At 46.8% G+C, this 22,719-nt stretch overlaps 1 protein-coding gene across 1 annotated transcript in view; it reads left to right on the top strand.

Annotated features, from left to right (window-relative positions):
• The window catches only part of LOC129867012 (receptor-interacting serine/threonine-protein kinase 3-like), a 35,037-nt gene extending 12,644 nt beyond the window's left edge, over positions 1-22,393 (top strand). Inside the window, exons 6-12 of the mRNA XM_055940100.1 lie at positions 17,105-17,272; positions 17,447-17,529; positions 17,706-17,781; positions 17,896-17,960; positions 20,109-20,148; positions 21,754-22,002; positions 22,233-22,393. Of these exons, the coding sequence (XP_055796075.1) occupies positions 17,105-17,272; positions 17,447-17,529; positions 17,706-17,781; positions 17,896-17,960; positions 20,109-20,148; positions 21,754-22,002; positions 22,233-22,252 (701 nt within the window). The 3' untranslated portion in view covers positions 22,253-22,393. The remainder of the gene's footprint in view (positions 1-17,104; positions 17,273-17,446; positions 17,530-17,705; positions 17,782-17,895; positions 17,961-20,108; positions 20,149-21,753; positions 22,003-22,232) is intronic.
• The last annotated feature ends 326 nt before the right edge of the window (positions 22,394-22,719 follow it).

The raw sequence follows: 22,719 nt of genomic DNA, 5'->3' as shown, positions 1-22,719 counted from the left end.
AGTTTCATGATGTATTCACAACCCGCTGCACGTTGGTCAAATCCATGCTACTCCTCTTCTGATGAGGAGAAGGAGGAAGCGCGTTACAGAATCACCCACCAAACCCAGATCAAGCAGCGGGTTAATGGACAGCAACGACAGCGCACGAAGCAGGATTTATGGTCTTGGGAGGAGATCATGGAAGGAAAGGGACCATGGGCTAAAGTGGAGGTGAATCACCGCCCATGGGAACAGCGGGAGGCAGCTCTGAGAGCGGAGGAGACTGGAGAGAGGAACCGTGAGTACTACCCAAAAATTTCTTGGGGGGGGGGGGGGCTAAGAGGTAGTGGGCCGAGGGCAGGTAGGAGACCTGCGCCCACTTCCCAGGCTAACCGTGGAGAGCGGGAGTACGGGCAGACACCGTGTTACGCAGTAGAGCGCACGGTGTCTCCTGTACGTGTACATAGCCCGGTGCGGGTTATTCCACCTCCCCGGACTGGTAGAGCTAGTTTGAGCATTGAGCCAAGTGCCATGAAGCCGGCTCTACATATCTGGCCACCAGTACGTCTCCTTGGGCCGGCTTACATGGCACCAGCCTTACGCATGGTGTCCCCGGTTCGCCTACATAGCCCGGTGCGGGTTATTCCACCTCCCTGCACTGGACGGGCTACGGGGAGCATGCAACCAGGTAAGGTTGGGCAGGCTCAGTGCTCAAGGGAGCCAGTATGCCTACACGGTCCGGTATTTCCGGCACTACCTCCTCGCCCCAGCCCAGTACCACTAGTGCCTACACCACGCACCACGCTTCCAGTGCGTTTTAAGAGCCCTGTTCCTCCTCCACGCACTCTCCCTATGGTGCGTGTCTCCAGCCCAGTGCCTCCAGTTCCGGCACCACGCACTAAGCCATCTGTGCGTCTCCAGAGCCCTGTACGCACTGTTCCTTCTCCCCGCACTTGCCCTGAGGTGCGTGCCCTCAGCCCGGTACCTCCAGTTCCGGTACCACGCACCAGGCCTATAGTGCGCTTCGAGAGGTCAGTGTGCCCTGTTCCTGCTCCCCGCACTAGCCTTGAGGTGCGTGCCTGCGCCTCAGCAGGGCAGAGTCGGCCGTCTGCCCAACGCCTTCTGCACTGCCTGTCTGCCCAGCGCCGTCTGAGCCATCTGTCTGCCCAGCGCCGTCTGAGCCATCTGTCTGCCCAGCGCCGTCTGAGCCATCCGTCTGTCCAGCGCCGTCTGAGCCATCCGTCTGCCCAGCGCCGTCTGAGCCATCCGTCTGCCCAGCGCCGTCTGAGCCATCCGTCTGCCCAGCGCCGTCTGAGCCATCCGTCTGCCCAGCGCCGTCTGAGCCATCCGTCTGCCCAGCGCCGTCTGAGCCATCCGTCTGCCCAGCGCCGTCTGAGCCATCCGTCTGCCCAGCGCCGTCTGAGCCATCCGTCTGCCCAGCGCCTTCTGAGCCATCCGTCTGCACAGCGCCTTCTGAGCCATCCGTCTGCCACGAGCCATTAGAGCCGCCCGTCTGTCCCGAGCCATTAGAGCCGTCCGTCAGTCAGGAGCCGCTAGAGCCGTCCGTCAGTCAGGAGCCGCCAGAGCCGCCAGCCAGTCAGGAGCCGCCAGAGCCGCCAGCCAGTCAGGAGCTGCCAGAGTCGCCAGCCAGTCAGGAGCTGCCAGAGCCGCCAGCCAGTCAGGAGCTGCCAGAGCCGCCAGCCAGTCAGGAGCTGCCAGAGCCGCCAGCCAGTCAGGAGCTGCCCTACAGTCAGGAGCTGCCCTACAGTCAGGAGCTGCCCTACAGTCATGAGCTGCCCTACAGTCATGAGCTGCCCTACAGTCATGAGCTGCCCTACAGTCATGAGCTACCCTACAGTCATGAGCTGCCCTACAGTCATGAGCTGCCCTACAGTCATGAGCGGCCCTACAGTCATGAGCTGCCCTACAGTCATGAGCTGCCCCACAGTCAGGAGCTGTCCCTCAGCCCGGACCTGCCAGAGTCCCTCAGCCCGGACCTGCCAGAGTCCCTCAGCCCGGACCTGCCAGAGTCCCTCAGCCCGGACCTGCCAGAGTCCCTCAGCCCGGACCTGCCAGAGTCCCTCAGCCCGGACCTGCCAGAGTCCCTCAGCCAGGACCTTCCGCCCCTTATCCCGGTGCTGCCCCTTATCCCGGTGCTGCCCCTTATCCCGGTGCTGCCCCTTATCCCGGTGCTGCCCCTTATCCCGGTGCTGGCCCTTATCCCGGTGCTGCCCCTTATCCCGGTGCTGGCCCTTCATTTAGGTGGTTTTAGTTGGAGGGTGGTCATTGGGAGGGGAATACAGAAGCGGGAGTGACTATGGTGGTGTGGGGACAGCGTCCGGAGCCTGAGCCACCACCGTGGTCAGATGCCCACCCAGACCCTCCCCTGGACTTTGTGCTGGTGCGCCCGGCGTTCACACCTTGAGGGGGGGGTTCTGTCACGTTCCTGACCTGTTTTCTGTTGTTTTGTATGTTTGTGATGGTCAGGGCGTGAGTTTTGGGTGGGCAGTCTATGTTTTCTGTTTCTATGTTGGTTTTGGGTTGCCTGGTATGGCTCTTAATTAGAGGCAGGTGTTTTGCGTTTTCCTCTAATTGAGAGTCATATTAAGGTAGGGTGTTCTCACTGTTTGTTTGTGGGTGATTGTCTCCTGTGTCCTTGTCGGTGTACCACACGGGACTGTAGCGTTTGTTCGGTATTTGTGTAGTCTGTTTTCCCTGTCCGTGCGTTCTTCGTGTTTTATGTAAGTACTCTCGTTCAGGTCTGTCTTCTTCGTTTTGTTGTTTTGTAAAATATTCAAGTGTTCTTCGTGTGTTTAGTTTTGTCTTGTAAATAAAGTTTCATGATGTATTCACAACCCGCTGCACGTTGGTCAAATCCATGCTACTCCTCTTCTGATGAGGAGAAGGAGGAAGCGCGTTACAGAATCACCCACCAAACCCAGATCAAGCAGCGGGTTAATGGACAGCAACGACAGCGCACGAAGCAGGATTTATGGTCTTGGGAGGAGATCATGGAAGGAAAGGGACCATGGGCTAAAGTGGAGGTGAATCACCGCCCATGGGAACAGCGGGAGGCAGCTCTGAGAGCGGAGGAGACCGGAGAGAGGAACCGTGAGTACTACCCAAAAATTTCTTGGGGGGGGGGCTAAGAGGTAGTGGGCCGAGGGCAGGTAGGAGACCTGCGCCCACTTCCCAGGCTAACCGTGGAGAGCGGGAGTACGGGCAGACACCGTGTTACGCAATAGAGCGCACGGTGTCTCCTGTACGTGTACATAGCCCGGTGCGGGTTATTCCACCTCCCCGGACTGGTAGAGCTAGTTTGAGCATTGAGCCAAGTGCCATGAAGCCGGCTCTACATATCTGGCCACCAGTACGTCTCCTTGGGCCGGCTGACATGGCACCAGCCTTACGCATGGTGTCCCCGGTTCGCCTACATAGCCCGGTGCGGGTTATTCCACCTCCCTGCACTGGACGGGCTACGGGTAGCATGCAACCAGGTAATGTTGGGCAGGCTCAGTGCTCAAGGGAGCCAGTACGCCTACACGGTCCGGTATTTCCGGCACTACCTCCTCGCCCCAGCCCAGTACCACTAGTGCCTACACCACGCACCACGCATCCAGTGCGTTTTAAGAGCCCTGTTCCTCCTCCACGCACTCTCCCTATGGTGCGTGTCTCCAGCCCAGTGCCTCCAGTTCCGGCACCACGCACTAAGCCATCTGTGCGTCTCCAGAGCCCTGTACGCACTGTTCCTTCTCCCCGCACTTGCCCTGAGGTGCGTGCCCTCAGCCCGGTACCTCCAGTTCCGGTACCACGCACCAGGCCTATAGTGCGCTTCGAGAGGTCAGTGTGCCCTGTTCCTGCTCCCCGCACTAGCCTTGAGGTGCGTGCCTGCGCCTCAGCAGGGCAGAGTCGGCCGTCTGCCCAACGCCTTCTGCACTGCCTGTCTGCCCAGCGCCGTCTGAGCCATCTGTCTGCCCAGCGCCGTCTGAGCCATCTGTCTGCCCAGCGCCGTCTGAGCCATCCGTCTGTCCAGCGCCGTCTGAGCCATCCGTCTGCCCAGCGCCGTCTGAGCCATCCGTCTGCCCAGCGCCGTCTGAGCCATCCGTCTGCCCAGCGCCGTCTGAGCCATCCGTCTGCCCAGCGCCGTCTGAGCCATCCGTCTGCCCAGCGCCGTCTGAGCCATCCGTCTGCCCAGCGCCGTCTGAGCCATCCGTCTGCCCAGCGCCGTCTGAGCCATCCGTCTGCCCAGCGCCTTCTGAGCCATCCGTCTGCACAGCGCCTTCTGAGCCATCCGTCTGCCACGAGCCATTAGAGCCGCCCGTCTGTCCCGAGCCATTAGAGCCGTCCGTCAGTCAGGTGCCGCTAGAGCCGTCCGTCAGTCAGGAGCCGCCAGAGCCGCCAGCCAGTCAGGAGCCGCCAGAGCCGCCAGCCAGTCAGGAGCTGCCAGAGTCGCCAGCCAGTCAGGAGCTGCCAGAGCCGCCAGCCAGTCAGGAGCTGCCAGAGCCGCCAGCCAGTCAGGAGCTGCCAGAGCCGCCAGCCAGTCAGGAGCTGCCCTACAGTCAGGAGCTGCCCTACAGTCAGGAGCTGCCCTACAGTCATGAGCTGCCCTACAGTCATGAGCTGCCCTACAGTCATGAGCTACCCTACAGTCATGAGCTGCCCTACAGTCATGAGCTGCCCTACAGTCATGAGCGGCCCTACAGTCATGAGCTGCCCTACAGTCATGAGCTGCCCCACAGTCAGGAGCTGTCCCTCAGCCCGGACCTGCCAGAGTCCCTCAGCCCGGACCTGCCAGAGTCCCTCAGCCCGGACCTGCCAGAGTCCCTCAGCCCGGACCTGCCAGAGTCCCTCAGCCCGGACCTGCCAGAGTCCCTCAGCCCGGACCTGCCAGAGTCCCTCAGCCAGGACCTTCCGCCCCTTATCCCGGTGCTGCCCCTTATCCCGGTGCTGCCCCTTATCCCGGTGCTGCCCCTTATCCCGGTGCTGCCCCTTATCCCGGTGCTGGCCCTTATCCCGGTGCTGCCCCTTATCCCGGTGCTGGCCCTTCATTTAGGTGGTTTTAGTTGGAGGGTGGTCATTGGGAGGGGAATACAGAAGCGGGAGTGACTATGGTGGTGTGGGGACAGCGTCCGGAGCCTGAGCCACCACCGTGGTCAGATGCCCACCCAGACCCTCCCCTGGACTTTGTGCTGGTGCGCCCGGCGTTCACACCTTGAGGGGGGGGTTCTGTCACGTTCCTGACCTGTTTTCTGTTGTTTTGTATGTTTGTGATGGTCAGGGCGTGAGTTTTGGGTGGGCAGTCTATGTTTTCTGTTTCTATGTTGGTTTTGGGTTGCCTGGTATGGCTCTTAATTAGAGGCAGGTGTTTTGCGTTTTCCTCTAATTGAGAGTCATATTAAGGTAGGGTGTTCTCACTGTTTGTTTGTGGGTGATTGTCTCCTGTGTCCTTGTCGGTGTACCACACGGGACTGTAGCGTTTGTTCGGTATTTGTGTAGTCTGTTTTCCCTGTCCGTGCGTTCTTCGTGTTTTATGTAAGTACTCTCGTTCAGGTCTGTCTTCTTCGTTTTGTTGTTTTGTAAAATATTCAAGTGTTCTTCGTGTGTTTAGTTTTGTCTTGTAAATAAAGTTTCATGATGTATTCACAACCCGCTGCACGTTGGTCAAATCCATGCTACTCCTCTTCTGATGAGGAGAAGGAGGAAGCGCGTTACAGAATCACCCACCAAACCCAGATCAAGCAGCGGGTTAATGGACAGCAACGACAGCGCACGAAGCAGGATTTATGGTCTTGGGAGGAGATCATGGAAGGAAAGGGACCATGGGCTAAAGTGGAGGTGAATCACCGCCCATGGGAACAGCGGGAGGCAGCTCTGAGAGCGGAGGAGACCGGAGAGAGGAACCGTGAGTACTACCCAAAAATTTCTTGGGGGGGAGGCTAAGAGGTAGTGGGCCGAGGGCAGGTAGGAGACCTGCGCCCACTTCCCAGGCTAACCGTGGAGAGCGGGAGTACGGGCAGACACCGTGTTACGCAATAGAGCGCACGGTGTCTCCTGTACGTGTACATAGCCCGGTGCGGGTTATTCCACCTCCCCGGACTGGTAGAGCTAGTTTGAGCATTGAGCCAAGTGCCATGAAGCCGGCTCTACATATCTGGCCACCAGTACGTCTCCTTGGGCCGGCTTACATGGCACCAGCCTTACGCATGGTGTCCCCGGTTCGCCTACATAGCCCGGTGCGGGTTATTCCACCTCCCTGCACTGGACGGGCTACGGGTAGCATGCAACCAGGTAATGTTGGGCAGGCTCAGTGCTCAAGGGAGCCAGTACGCCTACACGTTCCGATATTTCCGGCACTACCTCCTCGCCCCAGCCCAGTACCACTAGTGCCTACACCACGCACCACGCTTCCAGTGCGTTTTAAGAGCCCTGTTCCTCCTCCACGCACTCTCCCTATGGTGCGTGTCTCCAGCCCAGTGCCTCCAGTTCCGGCACCACGCACTAAGCCATCTGTGCGTCTCCAGAGCCCTGTACGCACTGTTCCTTCTCCCCGCACTTGCCCTGAGGTGCGTGCCCTCAGCCCGGTACCTCCAGTTCCGGTACCACGCACCAGGCCTATAGTGCGCTTCGAGAGGTCAGTGTGCCCTGTTCCTGCTCCCCGCACTAGCCTTGAGGTGCGTGCCTGCGCCTCAGCAGGGCAGAGTCGGCCGTCTGCCCAACGCCTTCTGCACTGCCTGTCTGCCCAGCGCCGTCTGAGCCATCTGTCTGCCCAGCGCCGTCTGAGCCATCTGTCTGCCCAGCGCCGTCCGAGCCATCCGTCTGTCCAGCGCCGTCTGAGCCATCCGTCTGCCCAGCGCCGTCTGAGCCATCCGTCTGCCCAGCGCCGTCTGAGCCATCCGTCTGCCCAGCGCCGTCTGAGCCATCCGTCTGCCCAGCGCCGTCTGAGCCATCTGTCTGCCCAGCGCCGTCTGAGCTATCCGTCTGCCCAGCGCCGTCTGAGCCATCCGTCTGCCCAGCGCCGTCTGAGCTATCCGTCTGCCCAGCGCCGTCTGAGCCATCCGTCTGCCCAGCGCCGTCTGAGCCATCCGTCTGCCCAGCGCCGTCTGAGCCATCCGTCTGCCCAGCGCCTTCTGAGCCATCCGTCTGCACAGCGCCTTCTGAGCCATCCGTCTGCCACGAGCCATTAGAGCCGCCCGTCTGTCCCGAGCCATTAGAGCCGTCCGTCAGTCAGGAGCCGCTAGAGCCGTCCGTCAGTCAGGAGCCGCCAGAGCCGCCAGCCAGTCAGGAGCCGCCAGAGCCGCCAGCCAGTCAGGAGCTGCCAGAGCCGCCAGCCAGTCAGGAGCTGCCAGAGCCGCCAGCCAGTCAGGCGCTGCCAGAGCCGCCAGCCAGTCAGGAGCTGCCAGAGCCGCCAGCCAGTCAGGAGCTGCCAGAGCCGCCAGCCAGTCAGGAGCTGCCCTACAGTCAGGAGCTGCCCTACAGTCAGGAGCTGCCCTACAGTCATGAGCTGCCCTACAGTCATGAGCTGCCCTACAGTCATGAGCTGCCCTACAGTCATGAGCTGCCCTACAGTCATGAGCTGCCCCACAGTCAGGAGCTGTCCCTCAGCCCGGACCTGCCAGAGTCCCTCAGCCCGGACCTGCCAGAGTCCCTCAGCCCGGACCTGCCAGAGTCCCTCAGCCCGGACCTGCCAGAGTCCCTCAGCCCGGACCTGCCAGAGTCCCTCAGCCCGGACCTGCCAGAGTCCTTCAGCCAGGACCTTCCGCCCCTTATCCCGGTGCTGCCCCTTATCCCGTTGCTGCCCCTTATCCCGGTGCTGCCCCTTATCCCGGTGCTGGCCCTTATCCCGGTGCTGCCCCTTCATTTAGGTGGTTTTAGTTGGAGGGTGGTCATTGGGAGGGGAATACAGAAGCGGGAGTGACTATGGTGGTGTGGGGACAGCGTCCGGAGCCTGAGCCACCACCGTGGTCAGATGCCCACCCAGACCCTCCCCTGGACTTTGTGCTGGTGCGCCCGGCGTTCACACCTTGAGGGGGGGGTTCTGTCACGTTCCTGACCTGTTTTCTGTTGTTTTGTATGTGTGTGATGGTCAGGGCGTGAGTTTTGGGTGGGCAGTCTATGTTTTCTGTTTCTATGTTGGTTTTGGGTTGCCTGGTATGGCTCTTAATTAGAGGCAGGTGTTTTGCGTTTTCCTCTAATTGAGAGTCATATTAAGGTAGGGTGTTCTCACTGTTTGTTTGTGGGTGATTGTCTCCTGTGTCCTTGTCGGTGTACCACACGGGACTGTAGCGTTTGTTCGGTATTTGTGTAGTCTGTTTTCCCTGTCCGTGCGTTCTTCGTGTTTTATGTAAGTACTCTCGTTCAGGTCTGTCTTCTTCGTTTTGTTGTTTTGTAAAATATTCAAGTGTTCTTCGTGTGTTTAGTTTTGTCTTGTAAATAAAGTTTCATGATGTATTCACAACCCGCTGCACGTTGGTCAAATCCATGCTACTCCTCTTCTGATGAGGAGAAGGAGGAAGCGCGTTACAGATACAAAAAAAGATAGAGGAAAACAAAAAGAACTTGAGGAATTTATTCAAGAACGATCTAATGTAATCTATTACAAAAATAAAGTAAACTGGATGGAATATGGAGAAAAATGCACAAAATTCTTCCTGAATCTCCAATACAGGAACGCTAACAAAGATAATTTGCAGAAACTCGTTACTGAAGACGGAGTCATCTATGATTCTCCAAATTATATTTTAAAAGAGGAAGCTAATTATTTCAGGCAGATGTTCTCTTTTCCGTCTCATCCTCTCCCACTGAATGAAGATTACGGTAAGGAATTCTTTCCAAGTAATATAAAAAATGTAAAATTAACAAATGTACAGAAAGATCAGTGCGAAGGCCATATTACAGAGGAGGAACTTTTTGAGGCTATTAAATCCTTTAAGTCTGGAAAAACCCCAGGGCTTGATGGCACACCGGTATAGGTATATCAAGTATTTTTTGATATACTAAAAGCTCCATTGTTAGATTGTTTTAACTACTCCTATAGAAATAGGTCTGTCAGTTACTCAGCAGGAAGGTCTGATTTCTCTATTATTAAAACAAGACCCAGATGGCAAATATAAAGACCCGGTCTATCAAAAAACTGGAGGCCCCTTACACTTCAATCTTGTGATGCAAAAATACTAGCAAAATGAATAGCACTCAGAATTAAAAGGGTTTTACCAGGTATTGTTCATCCTGATCAGACAGGTTTTTTACATGGACATTGGAGATAATATACGACAACTACTAGAAATAATAGAACATCATGAAACATATAAGAAGCCAGGAATGGTATTTATAGCGGATTTTGAAAAGGCATTTGATAAAGTAAGATTGGATTTTATTTCTAAATACCTGGATTTTTTCAATTTCAGTAATTCTCTTCTAAAATGGGTAAAAATAATGTATAGCAAACCCAGGTGTAAAATAGTAAATAACGGCTACTTCTCAGAGAGTTTTGAATTGTCAAGAGGAGTCAAACAAGGGTGTCCACTGTCACCATATCTATTCGTTATGGCCATCAAAATGCTAGCTATTAAAATCAGATCCAATAACAACATTAGAGGATTAGAAATCCAAGGCTTGAAAACAAAGGTGTCCATGTATGCCGATGACTCAAGTTTTATGTTAAGTCCGCAAGCTAGATCCCTGCAATGTCTCATTAAAGAAAAAACTTTTCTGTACTCTCTGGACTAAAACCTAATTATGATAAGTGTACAATATTACGTATTGGATCCTTAAAAAATACAACTTTTACATTACCTTGCAGCTTACCTATAAAATTGGCTGATGGTGAAGTAGACATACTCAGTATTCATATCACAAAAGATATAAATAAGCTCTTCACAATGAATTTCAATAGAAAACGTGTAAAAATAGACAAGATCCTGCTACCATGGAGGTAAATACCTGTCTATTTATGGAAAATTGCCCTGATTAACTCCTTAGTCATATCTCAGTTTACTCACTTACTTATGGCGCGGCCTACTCCTGATGATTTGTTTTTCAAATCATATGAGCAAAAATATTTTGCTTTATCTGGAACACTAAACCAGACAATAAAACGAGCCTATCTATATAATGAATATGACTTGGGTGGGTTGAGATTATTAAATATAAAAGCACTAAACCGCTCTCTAAAAGCTTCACTCATTGAAAAGTTTTATTTGAATCCTAAATGGTTCTCAAGTAGATTAATAAGAAAAGCTCATCCATTGTTTAAAAATTGCATAATGATACTTTTTTCAAAGTATCTGTATTTTTCAAACAAGCATTGCAGAGCTGGTTACAATTTCAATTTCATCCCCCTGAAAAGATAGAACAAATATTACAACAAATATTATGGCTGAACTCAAATGTGCTGGTTGATGAAATACCTGCATTTATGAGAAGATGTTTGAAAAGGGTATTTTGTTCTTAGCTGCAAGGGCAGTATTGAAGAGCTTGGATGAAAATGTGCCCAGAGTAAACTGCCTGCTCCTCAGTCCCAGTTGCTAATATATGCATATTATTAGTAGTATTGGATAGAAAACACTCTGAAGTTTCTAAAACTGTTTGAATGATGTCTGTGAGTATAACAGAACTCATATGGCAGGCAAAAACCTGAGAAAGAAATCCTACCAGGAAGTGGGAAATCTGAGGTTTGTATGTTTTCAACTCATCACCTATCAAATACACAGTGGGATATGCGTCAGTTTGCACTTCCTACGGCTTCCACTAGATGTCAACAGTCTTTAGAACCTTGCCTGATGCTTCTACTGTGAAGTGGGGCCGAAGGAGAGGGGAATGAGTAAGGTCTGCCATGAGCTGACCATGCACTGACCATGTGCGTTCACATGAGAGGGAGCTCTGTTCCATCGCACTTCTGAAGACAATGGAATTCTCCGGTTGGAACATTATTGAAGATTTATGTTAAAAACATCCTAAAGATTGATTCAATACATCGTTTGACATGTTTCTACTGACTGTTACGGAACTTTTTAACATTTCGTCTGCTTTTTGTGAACGCGCTTCGTGACTTTGGATTTGTTTACCAAACGCGCTAACAAAAGTAGCTATTTGGACAAAAATGATGGACATTACCGAACAAAACGAAGATTTCTTGTGGAACTGAGAGTCCTGGGAGTGCATTCCGACGAAGATCAGCAAAGTTAACCTGTTGAGGCTAGGGGGTGCTGTTGTCACTATTTATGTAAATCGTGTAATTTTTTTAAACGGCTTCCTACTAAATTCTTGATCGTACAATATGCATATTATTACTATTATTGGATGGAAAACAGTCTATAGTTTCTATAGGCGTTGGAATTTTGTCTCTGAGTGGAACAGAACTCATTCTACAGCAATTTCCCTGACATGGAGTCAGATTTCACACATTTTGGCCCCTGATCTGGAGTCAGTTTAAAGGCCACTGCTATAGCTATGAGCATACAGACACTGCTTACGTCTTCCCCTGGATGCCTTTACGTGATGACGATTTGAATGGTGTCGATTGCCCAATCACAGGCACTATAAATCAAAAAAACCTGTAGGTAGGAACTCTCTTCCAGCTGCGTCAGGCGCGCGGTGGCCACCGACCCGCACTTGTTCCAAGCATTAGTGTAGGGAGTAATATTTCTCCGGTCATGTTTCTACTCGTTATAGGAGTTAACCTGTCTAGGATGAGAGTGCCGCTAGCGGCACTCCCCCCCCCCCCCCCCCACTGAAAAACCAGTGCCGCGAAATTCAAAAAATATTTTTTTAAAATATTTAACTTTCACACATTAAAGTCCAATACAGCTAATGAAAGACACAGATCTTGTGAATCCAGCCAACATGTCCGATTTTTAAAATGTTTTACAGGGAAGACACAATATGTAAAGATGTACATCTATTACCTAAAAACACATTAGCATAATCCACCATCTTTTATTTGTCCACCAACACCAGTAGCTATCACCAATTCGGCTAAACTAAGATATTTATAGCCCATTTATAGCCCCTAACCAAGAAAAAAACTCATCAGATGACAGTCTGATAACATATTTATGGTATGGGATAGGTTTTGTTAGAAAAAAGTGCATATTTCAGGTAGATGGCATAGGTTACAATTGCACCCACCGTCACAAATGGACTAGAATAATTACTATGAGCAACGTGTTTACCTACTTACTAATCATCAAACATTTCGTAAAAATACACAGCATAAACTAATCAAAAGACACAGATCCTGTGAATACAGACAATATTTCAGATTTTCTAAGTGTCTTACAGCGAAAACACAATAAATCGTTATATTAGCATAGCACATAGCACATAGCAGCCCAGCATTGATTCTAGCCAAAGTGGGCGATAACGTCAACATCGCCAAAAATATATTAATTTTTTCACTAACCTTCTCAGAATTCTTCAGATGACACTCCTGTAACATCATATTACACAATCCATATAGAGTTTGATCGAAAATGTTTATATTTAGCCACCAAAATCATGGTTAGACAATGTGAAATGTAGCCAAGCTGGTGAGAAAATGTCCGTGCGCCACTTAGACAGTGATCTACTCTTATACATAAATACTCATAAACGTGACTAAAAAATATAGGGTGGACAGGGATTGATAGACAATTTAATTCTTAATACAATCGCGGAATTACATTTTTTAATTTATCCTTACTTTTCAATACAGTTTGCGCCAAGCGAAGCTACGTCAAAAAACATGGCGTCCTAAGCCACTAACATTTTTCGACAGAAACACGATTTATCATAATAAAAATGTCCTACTTTGAGCTGTTCTTCCATCAGTATCTTGGGCAAAGGATCCTTTCTTGGGAGTAATCGTCTTTTGGTGGAAAGCTGTCCTCTTGCCATGTGGAAATGCCAACTGCGTTCGGGATGAACTGGAAGCGTGCCCAGCAATTCACAGCGTTTCAGCAATAAATGTCCCAAAATCGCACTAAACGGATATAAATTGCTATAAAACGCTTTAAATTAACTACCTTATGATGTTTTTAACTCCCATAACGAGTAGAAACATGACCCGAGTAATATTACTCCCTCCACTAATGCTTGGAACGGGTGCGGCTCAGTGTCCTCTAGGCGCATGACGCAGCTCCAAAAGAGTGACTAGCCTCAGGGTTTTTTCATTTGTAGTGCCTGTGAACGCGCAATCGACCCCATTCAAATCGTCATCACGTAAAGGCATCCAGGGGAAGACGTAAGCAGTGTCCGTATACTCATAGCAATAACAGTGCCCCTTTAACTGACTCCAGATCAGGGGCCAAAATTTCTGAAATCTGACTCCATGTCAGGGAAATTGCTGTAGAATGGGCTCTGTTCCACTTAGAGACAAAATTTCAACTCCTATAGAAACTAAAGACTGTTTTCTATCCAATAATAATAATAATATGCATATTGTATGATCAAGGATTTTGTGGGAAGCCGTTTCAAAAATTACACGATTAGCATAAATAGTCACAACAGCGCCCCCATCCTCAACAGGTTAAAAACATCATAAGGTAGTTAATTTAAAGCGTTTTATAGCAATTTATACCCCTTTAGTGCGATTTTGGGACATTTATTTCTGAGACTTTTTGAAGAGCCGGGCAGGTTCCCAGTTCATGCCGAACGCAGTTGGCATTTCCACATGGCAAGAGGACAGCTTTCGACCAAAAGACGATTAGACCCAAGAAAGGATTCTTTGACCAAGATTCTGATGGAAGAACAGCTCAAAGTAGGAACAATTTATTATGATAAATCGTGTTTCTGTCGAAAAATGTTAATGGCTTAGGACGCCATCTTGTTTGACGTAGCTTCGCTTGGCGCAAACTGTATTGAAAAGTAAGGATAATTTAAAAAAATGTAATTCCGCGATTGTATTAAGAATTAAATTGTCTATCAATCGCTGTCCACCCTGTATTTTTTAGTCAAGTTTATGAGTATTTATGTATAAGACTAGATCACTGTCTAATATGGTGCAGGACATTTTCTGACCAGCTGAGCTACTTTTGTCATTGTCTAACCATGATTTTGGTGGCTAAATATGCACATTTTCGAACAAACTGTATATGGATTGTGTAATATGGTGTTACAGGAGTGTCATCGGAAGAATTCTGAGAAGGTTAGTGAAAAAAATAATATATTTTGGCGATGTTTACGTTATCGCTCTCTTTGGCTAGAATCAATGCTCTGGTAACGTTTGCATATGTGGTATGCTAATATAACGATTTATTGTGTTTTCGCTGTAAGACACTTAGAAAATCTGAAATATTGTCTGTATTCACAGGATCTGTGTCTTTCGATTAGTGTATGCTGTGTATTTTTACGAAATGTTTGATGATTAGTAATTAGGTAAACACGTTGCTCTATGTAATTATTCTAGTCCATTTGTGACGGTGGGTGCAATTGTAAACTATGACATCTACCTGAAATATGCACATTTTTCTAACAAAACCTATCCTATACCATAAATATGTTATCAGACTGTCATCTGATGAGTTTTTTTCTTGGTTAGTGGCTATCAATATCTTAGTTTAGCCGAATTGGTGATAGCTACTGGTGTTGGTGGACAAAGAAAAGATGGTGGATTATGCTAATGTGTTTAGCTAATAGATTTACATCTTTACATATTGTGTCTTCCCTGTAAAACATTTTAAAAATCGGACATGTTGGCTGGATTCACAAGATCTGTGTCTTTCATTAGCTGTATTGGACTTTAATGTGTGAAAGTTAAATATTTAAAAAAAATATTTTTTTTGAATTTCGCGGCTCTGCCTTTTCAGTGGGGGTGGGGGGGGGGGGTGCCAGACATGCACACAAACATATAAAGTAGGCATTGCTGTTATGATTTCAGTTGTCCTTGATGTCCTTCGTTTTAAACGTTGTTGTTTTTTTTGTATTGTTGTTTGCTGTTTTCTTCTGTCTTTTCCTTTTTTCTCTTCAGTTCATTCTCTTGGTTCTTAGTGCATTGGGGGGTTCTTGGGGATGGCAAATGGAAATAATTGTATTTTTTATTTTGTTTCTTCTGGGGGGGGGGTGATTGTGGGAGGGGTCTCGAATGGTTGAGGGACAGCTATTGAGGAACTGTGGAGGGATCTTGGAGGGTTCGGGTTTCACAAGGTTGTGATCATGAAAAAGGTTTTTAAAATATTTTTTTATATATTTTTTTTAAACGTTACATTATACTGCACCACATAGACAACAATAACTGTTCATAAACATTACATCTACATTCATAGAGAAATATGACAGGACTGTTTAACCTGTCTAGGATCAGCGTGGCGCTAGCGGCACCCCCCCCCCCCCCACTGAAAAACCAGTGCCGCGAAATTCAAAAAAAATATATTTTTAAAATATTTAACTTTCACACATTAAAGTCCAATACAGCTAATGAAAGACACAGATCTTATGAATCCAGTCAACATTTCCGATTTTTAAAATGTTTTACAGGGAAGACACAATATGTAAAGATGTACATCTATTACCTAAAAACACATTAGCATAATCCACCATCTTTTATTTGTCCACCAACACCAGTAGCCATCACCAATTCGGCTAAACTAAGATATTTATAGCCCCTAACCAACAAAAAAACTCATTAGATGACAGTCTGATAACATATTTATGGTATGGGATAGGTTTTGTTAGAAAAAAGTGCATATTTCAGGTATATGGCATAGTTTACAATTGCACCCACCATCACAAATGGACTAGAATAATTACAATGAGCAACGTGTTTACCTAACTACTAATCATCAAACATTTCGTAAAAATACACAGCATACACGAATCGAAAGACACAGATCCTGTGAATACAGACAATATTTCAGATTTTCTAAGTGTCTTACAGCGAAAACACAATAAATCGTTATATTAGCTTAGCACATAGCAATTAGCAGCCCAGCATTGATTCTAGCCAAAGTGAGCGATAAAAGTCAACATCGCCAAAAGATATTAATTTTTTCACTAACCTTCTCAGAATTCTTCCGATGACACTCCTGTAACATCACATTACAACATGCATATACAGTTTGATCGAAAATGTTTATATTTAGCCACCAAAATCATGGTTAGACAATGTGAAATGTAGACAAGCTGGTAAAGAAAATGTCCTTGCGCCACTTAGACAGTGATCTACTCTTATACATAAATACTCATAAACGTGACTAAAAAATACAGGGTGGACAGGGATTGATAGACAATTTAATTCTTAATACAATTGCGTTATTACATTTTTTAATTTATCCTTACTTTTCAATACAGTTTGCGCCAAGCGAAGCTACGTCAAAAAACATGGCGTCCTAAGCCACTAAAATGTTTCGACAGAAACACGATTTATCATAATAAAAATGTCCTACCTTGAGCTGTTCTTCCATCAGTATCTTGGGCAAAGGATCCTTTCTTGGGAGAAATCGTCTTTTGGTGGAAAGCTGTCCTCTTGCCATGTGGAAATGTCAACTGAGTTCGGGATGAACTGAAAAGCATGCCCAACTTTTCACATCGTTGCAAAAATAAATGTCCCAAAATCGCACTAAACGGATATAAATTGCTATAAAACGCTTTAAATTAACTACTTTATGATGTTTGTAACTCCTATAACGAGTGAAAAGATGACCGGAGAAATATAACAGGCTAAACTAACGCTTGGAACAGGAGAGGGTCGGTGTCTTCCACGCGCGTTACGCAGCTCCCAAAGAATGACTAGCTTCAGAGTTTTTTCATTTGTAGGGCCTGTGAACGCGCAATCGAGCCCGTTGGAATCGTCATCACGTAAAGGCATCCAGGGGAAGACGTAAGAAGTGTCCGTATAGTCATAGCAACGACAGTGCCCTTTTAACTGACTTCAGAAAAGTGGCCAACATTTCTCAAATCTGACTCCATGTCAGGGAAATTGCTGTAGAATGGGCTCTGTTCCACTTAGAGACAAAATTTCAACTCCTATAGAAACTATAGACTGTTTTCTATCCAATAATAATAATAATATGCATATTGTACGATCAAGGATTTTGTGGGAAGCCGTTTAAAAAATTAGCCACATTAGCATAAATAGTCTAAACAGCGCCCCCATCCCCAACAGGTTAAGACTTTTTGGAGCATCTTACCTTTACTCTTCAATCTTTTCTAGATGTACATGCCGGAGACTCCAGCAGGTTCTGTTTTCTCATCAAAGACAGAGGACAGAGGCCTACCCTGGAGGATGTGGACAAAGAGCAGGTCGAGGGGCTAGGGGACCTGGTGGAGCTCATGGAGAAGTGCTGGGACCATGAGCCCTCTAAGAGACCCCCCTTCAAGAGTAAGAGTACAGGAGTGTAATTGGAATATTCATTTTTTAATCACATAGGGTAGCTATACTCATCCAGTTAGGATTGTGTACGTCTTCATTGTCATAACATAAGCATGTATGTCTTTATGAGTTTTACACATCACTGATACGTGTCGTTTGGAACTCTTCCTGTTTATTTTTCAGAATGCTTACTTGTGACAGAAAGAGGGTTTGAAAGGCACAAGAAGGGGATATGCAATGCTGTCCATCAAGTACTTACAAAACTGGTACAGAACAAGACACTAAAGCTACGTTCTAATATGTACACTTGTGTACCACTCGGAATAAACCAATGTATTTGTCATGCATTTAAGTGGTAATGCTTGTGTGGGTATTGGAACATAGCATATTAATAACTGTCTCCTCCTTATTCTACTTTCCCTCTATCATACCCTCTCTCTAGGACTCGGGAAGTGAGGAGGGAAGTAAAACATCAGGTGTTGGCGCCCTCCATGTATCTGCAAGTTCAAAGCCATCTGGTATAACACTTTATAACAACTAATACTACTATTGAACTTAGCATCCAAGTATTGACTTGATCGAGTTCACCTAAATCATAGACCAAATATAGAATGTTAACCTTCCTTCTACAGCATGTCCAAAAGACAAGGTGAATATCTCTGCTGATGTGAAGACTGGTTCACTCCCTCCAACACAGGTAAGAGAATTTGGCCTTCACTAAGATGCATCTATGGTTTGATGAGAACACAGAATAACATTGCCTACATAACTATTGGTCTGCTCATATCCTGTAAACAATGGCAGATTTAGGTATAGGCGACATGGGCAGCCGCTCAGGGCGGCACCTTGCCGTGGGCGGCAGAGGGCGCCCGCACCAAAATTAAATACATGTAAAAAAACATTCGTAATAGTGACATTTGCGCGATCGGTTTTCTATCGCTCATTTGCACCTCACATCAATGATATGTCACCGTGTGGGACTGTGGGTCAATTAACCTTGTCGGAGTGGTGGCCCTGATTCTAGTTTGTGAGCTAGGAAGGATACTGCCTGGGATGGTCTCCCACTCAGATGTACGAGATGGGGAGGGGGACAGGGGTAGGTTGACCTCAGGTCCTCCCACTGGAAGACCGAGGTTGGGGGAGCGGGGGTAGGTTGACCTCAGGTCTCCCCACTGGAAGACTGAGGTAGGGGGGCGGGGGTAGGTTGACCTCAGGTCTCCCCACTGGAAGACCGAGGTAGGGGGGCGAGGGTAGGTTGACCTCAGATCTCCCCACTGGAAGACCGAGGTTGTGGGGGCGGGGGTAGGTTGACCTCAGATCTCCCCACTGGAAGTCCGAGGTTGGGGGAGCGGGGGTAGGTTGACCTCAGGTCTCCCCACTGGAAGTCCGAGGTAGGGGGGCCGGGGAATCTATCAAATAGCGCACCTCTAACTTTGTACAGTACTGAAGCAATTAGTAATGCAATTAGTTGTGCAATTTAGTTTGTGTGTTTCTTGTTTGATGTGCAATAGTGTAATATTTAGGTTCTCTTCTTCATAAGTGTGTTATTCTATTTGTGTATTTGTGTGATATAGGATTTGTGCAATTTAGTTTTATTTGTGTGTTTTTTGTGAGCAATAGGGTAATAGTGTAATAATTTGATTCTCTTTTTTATTTGTTTTTATACACTACAATTTGTTTCTATTTGTCATTGTTACTTCTTGTTATTTATGAGTCTTATTTTGTATATATTTTCATATTTATCTAGTTTTAAATGTTATGATTGTTTATCTGTGTTGTTCCAAATGTCTGATTAAAAATTACAGTTAGTGGGGGGGCTAAAGGTATAAGAGCTCGAGGCCAGACCCAGATGCAGCTACGGGATGCAGATGGTTTGAGCATTAGATATTTATTAGTTCCAAAAGGGTAAGCAAGAGAATGGTCGTGGACAGGCAAAAGGTCAAAACCAGTTCAGAGTCCAGGAGGTACAGTGTGGCAGGCAGGCTCGAGGTCAGGGCAGGCAGACTGGTCAGGCAGGCGGGTATGAAGTCCAGAAAACAGGCAAGGGTCAAAACCGTGAGGATTAGCAAAAGAGAGAATAGAATAAGCAGGAGTACGGGATAAACACGCTGGTTGACTTGAAACAGACAAGACGAACTGGAACAGAGAGACAGGAAACACAGGGATAAATACACTGGGGAAAATAAGCGACAGCTGGAGGGGGTGTAGACAATCACAAGGACAGTTGAAACAGATCAAGGTGTGACAGTACCCCCCCCTAGGGGCGCCACCTGGCATCCTACCTGGAGACATACCTGGCTGACTGGGCAGTGGAAATCGGCAATGAGGGCCGGGTCCAGGATGTCTTTAGCAGGAACCCAGCACCTCTCCTCCGGGCCATAACCCTCCCAGTCAACCAGATACTGGAAACCCTTGCCCCGTGGTCGAACACTCAGGTCTCACCGTATACGCTGGCTGGCCATCGGTGACCCGGGGGGAGGGATGGGCCTAGAAACAGAAAACACAGGACTGTGAGACAAGGGCTTAATCCTGGACACATGAAAAGTGGGGTGACCACGGAGGGTACGGGGCAACAGCAGACGGACAGCAGTGGGATAATGACTCTAGAATTGGGGAAAAGAGCAATGAAACGGGGGGATTTTTATGAGTCTTATTTTTGTATATATTTTCATATTTATATAGTTTTAAATTTTATAATTATTTATTTGTGTTGTTCAAAATGTCTGACAAAAAATTACAGTTAGTGCAGAATGGTGCTTTTTGGGGCTGTAAGTCTGCTCATATTATTGTTTTCAAACATATCAATTGTGATTTTGTAAATTGCTTTACTTTCTGCTTACTGTAGGATGTGGCTGATGGCTTGTCCTCAAAACTAATCGACAAAGGTAAAATAATAATTTCATTATCGCCTCTTCAACCCTCTCTCTCTGCTCTTCCCTTACTCTCTATATCTCTCACTTCTCTTAACTTCCACTCATATGAGTGTGAGAGAACAGCTTGTCAAATAGATCAGATATGAAAAACAGAGTTATTTGCAATCCTTGTATTGCTCCAGGTACATAAGAAAAATGTCAATACTTGTAAGTGAAAGTCCAGTGAACTTGTCTGGACACCTTAACTTTTCATAACCTTAGACAGGATGTGATCCATATAAACAAAATATAATTGCTCCTACATGCATATGGTCCGTTGCAGCTTTGCCCATTTGTCATTATATGTTGTCCTATCTGTCTGTCCTGTCTGCATGTCCTGTTTGCCACCCCAAGTCACTGCCTGTGAAATATCCCTTGATATGATTTTGTTGTTGTGCAGAAAGACAAACAGTCATTTCTGATGGAGTCAGGCACAGATGAGACTAATCAAAAGGAAAAGTGGCTAAATCAACCTTTTCCAAAGCTCTGCTGAAACATTAACCTCTTCTAGTTAAATATTTAGATAAGCAGCACCCCCCCCCCCCCCTTTTTGTAAGCTTTTCTTTCTCTTCTGTTGGTAACATATCAAATACATTTATATTCCCCATTATTTACCAATGTTAAATCTCTGTCTCTGCTGCCCTGGGATCAGCTGTAATGTTGATGATCTACACATTGATTTCATTGTATATCCCACCAGGGGACAATCTGGTGTTTTTAGATAGAATTCAGGCTATGTTAGATCAAATTCAGACAGTAACTATTCTTTTAGCAAGTGATCTAAATCATACATTTGATTAGATTGACAGACGTAGAAAAAAAAAAGGGGCACATTTAGAGAACCTCCAAAGAGGCTGAAAAATGTAATTTCTGCAAATAATTTACAGGAAACCTAGAGATTGCTATTTCCAACTGCAAAGACTAACTTTTCTTTCTTCTCAAAACAAGAAAAGTTATTCAAGAATTGACTACATGTTTTTTCTCAATGTGCTCAACAATATACTGGACAAAAGAAAATCATGACAGTCTTCTCCCCAGTCTAGCCAGGTTCAATCTGCAGTCATGGAGACAAAGCAGTATGGGAATGTAACCTGCCTTTTTTGCATGAGATACATGCTGAAATATTACTGAACTAGTGTTGTAAGAAGATACTTCAAAAAATATATATATATAAAAAAAATTACTGTACTTGACCAGATTCACACTGAGATGAATAACACGATGAATAAATAGATGACCTAAAGTCAGGAGTCTATCAATCTGCAAGACAACAGTATGCATATTACTGAGGAAATATTAATATTGGAAAATATGGCATGCTCAACTTTAAAAAAAGCTTTGTTGGGCGCTGATATGAAATGCATTTTAATAACTCAGATTGTGAGTACTGAATGTCATTTTCATTCAGGAAACAATTCTGATGCAAGGTCTTTCTTAAGTCATGTTTGTCAGATGATGCCGAAAGAAAAACTTCTATATTTCGGTCTCACCTGTATAGTCCTGTACATTCATGGTTAGATTCACTGAAAATCAATCATTCTTTAAGGTTGTTTGATTAACAAATGTTCTCTAACCCAGGTGCACAATTTGTGGATGATAACATGGAAAAACTTGTTCAAAGGATTACCATGGTGATGCCAATAGCAGATGGCCTATACCAGAAGAAAATTATCCATTATGAGGATTACTCTGAAATCACTGCGGCCCAAACCAGTATGTCAAAGATGAGAAAGCTGTATGTGGCCCTGCAACCAGGAGGAGAGGTGGCTAAATCAGCCTTTTACCAAATTCTACTGGAACAACAATCTCTTCTAGTCAAAGAACTGGGTAAGCTCTTCTCTCTCCTCTTTTGGTATCATAAGTATCTATCAGTGAAATAAATGTGTATTCCAGTCCCTGCTCCCCTGGAATGAGCTGTAATGTTGATTATCTATAATGAGTTTGAATAGAGAAGGTGATGGTTTGTTATGGGGCTGCAAAGTTCCCCCTAGCCACCCTGTAATTCTTAACCCTGCACACAACTGATTATTTCCCTTTGTTGTCCTATATGACTACAGGTGGGGTTGGGCAGAAATGAAGTCATAACTCGAGCGGCTTCTACAGTCTTGGTCTGGACTCACTTTTTTTCAAATCTCACACATTGCCTCAGAAATATTGATCCTTTCACACCACTGTTGTCAAACAACAATTTGGAATAAAATAAAAATATTGAATCACATCATGTCTTTTCCTGGTTGCTTAAGTGTTCAGACTGCCTACCGAAGACAGCGAACTAGGACCCGGACTGGGATTTGCCACCAGACACGAGAAGTCATACAAAAACCTTGACATCTGAATCTTTAACGGTTTTACTATATAAGATTTTGAAAAACAGTGTGTGTGAATCACAGGAGGCTGGTGAGGAGGTGACGGCTCATAGTAAGGGCTGGAATGGAGGAAATTGAATGCTGTTACATTCATTCTGTACCAGCCAATACTATGAGGTCGTCCTCCCCAAATAAGGTGCCACCAGCCACCTGTGGTGGGAATGCTGCAAATGTCTCA

Source organism: Salvelinus fontinalis, chromosome 12, assembly GCF_029448725.1.
Source record: "Salvelinus fontinalis isolate EN_2023a chromosome 12, ASM2944872v1, whole genome shotgun sequence".
NCBI classification, from domain to species: domain Eukaryota; kingdom Metazoa; phylum Chordata; class Actinopteri; order Salmoniformes; family Salmonidae; genus Salvelinus; species Salvelinus fontinalis.
This window is presented reverse-complemented; position numbering and strand designations above follow the sequence as displayed.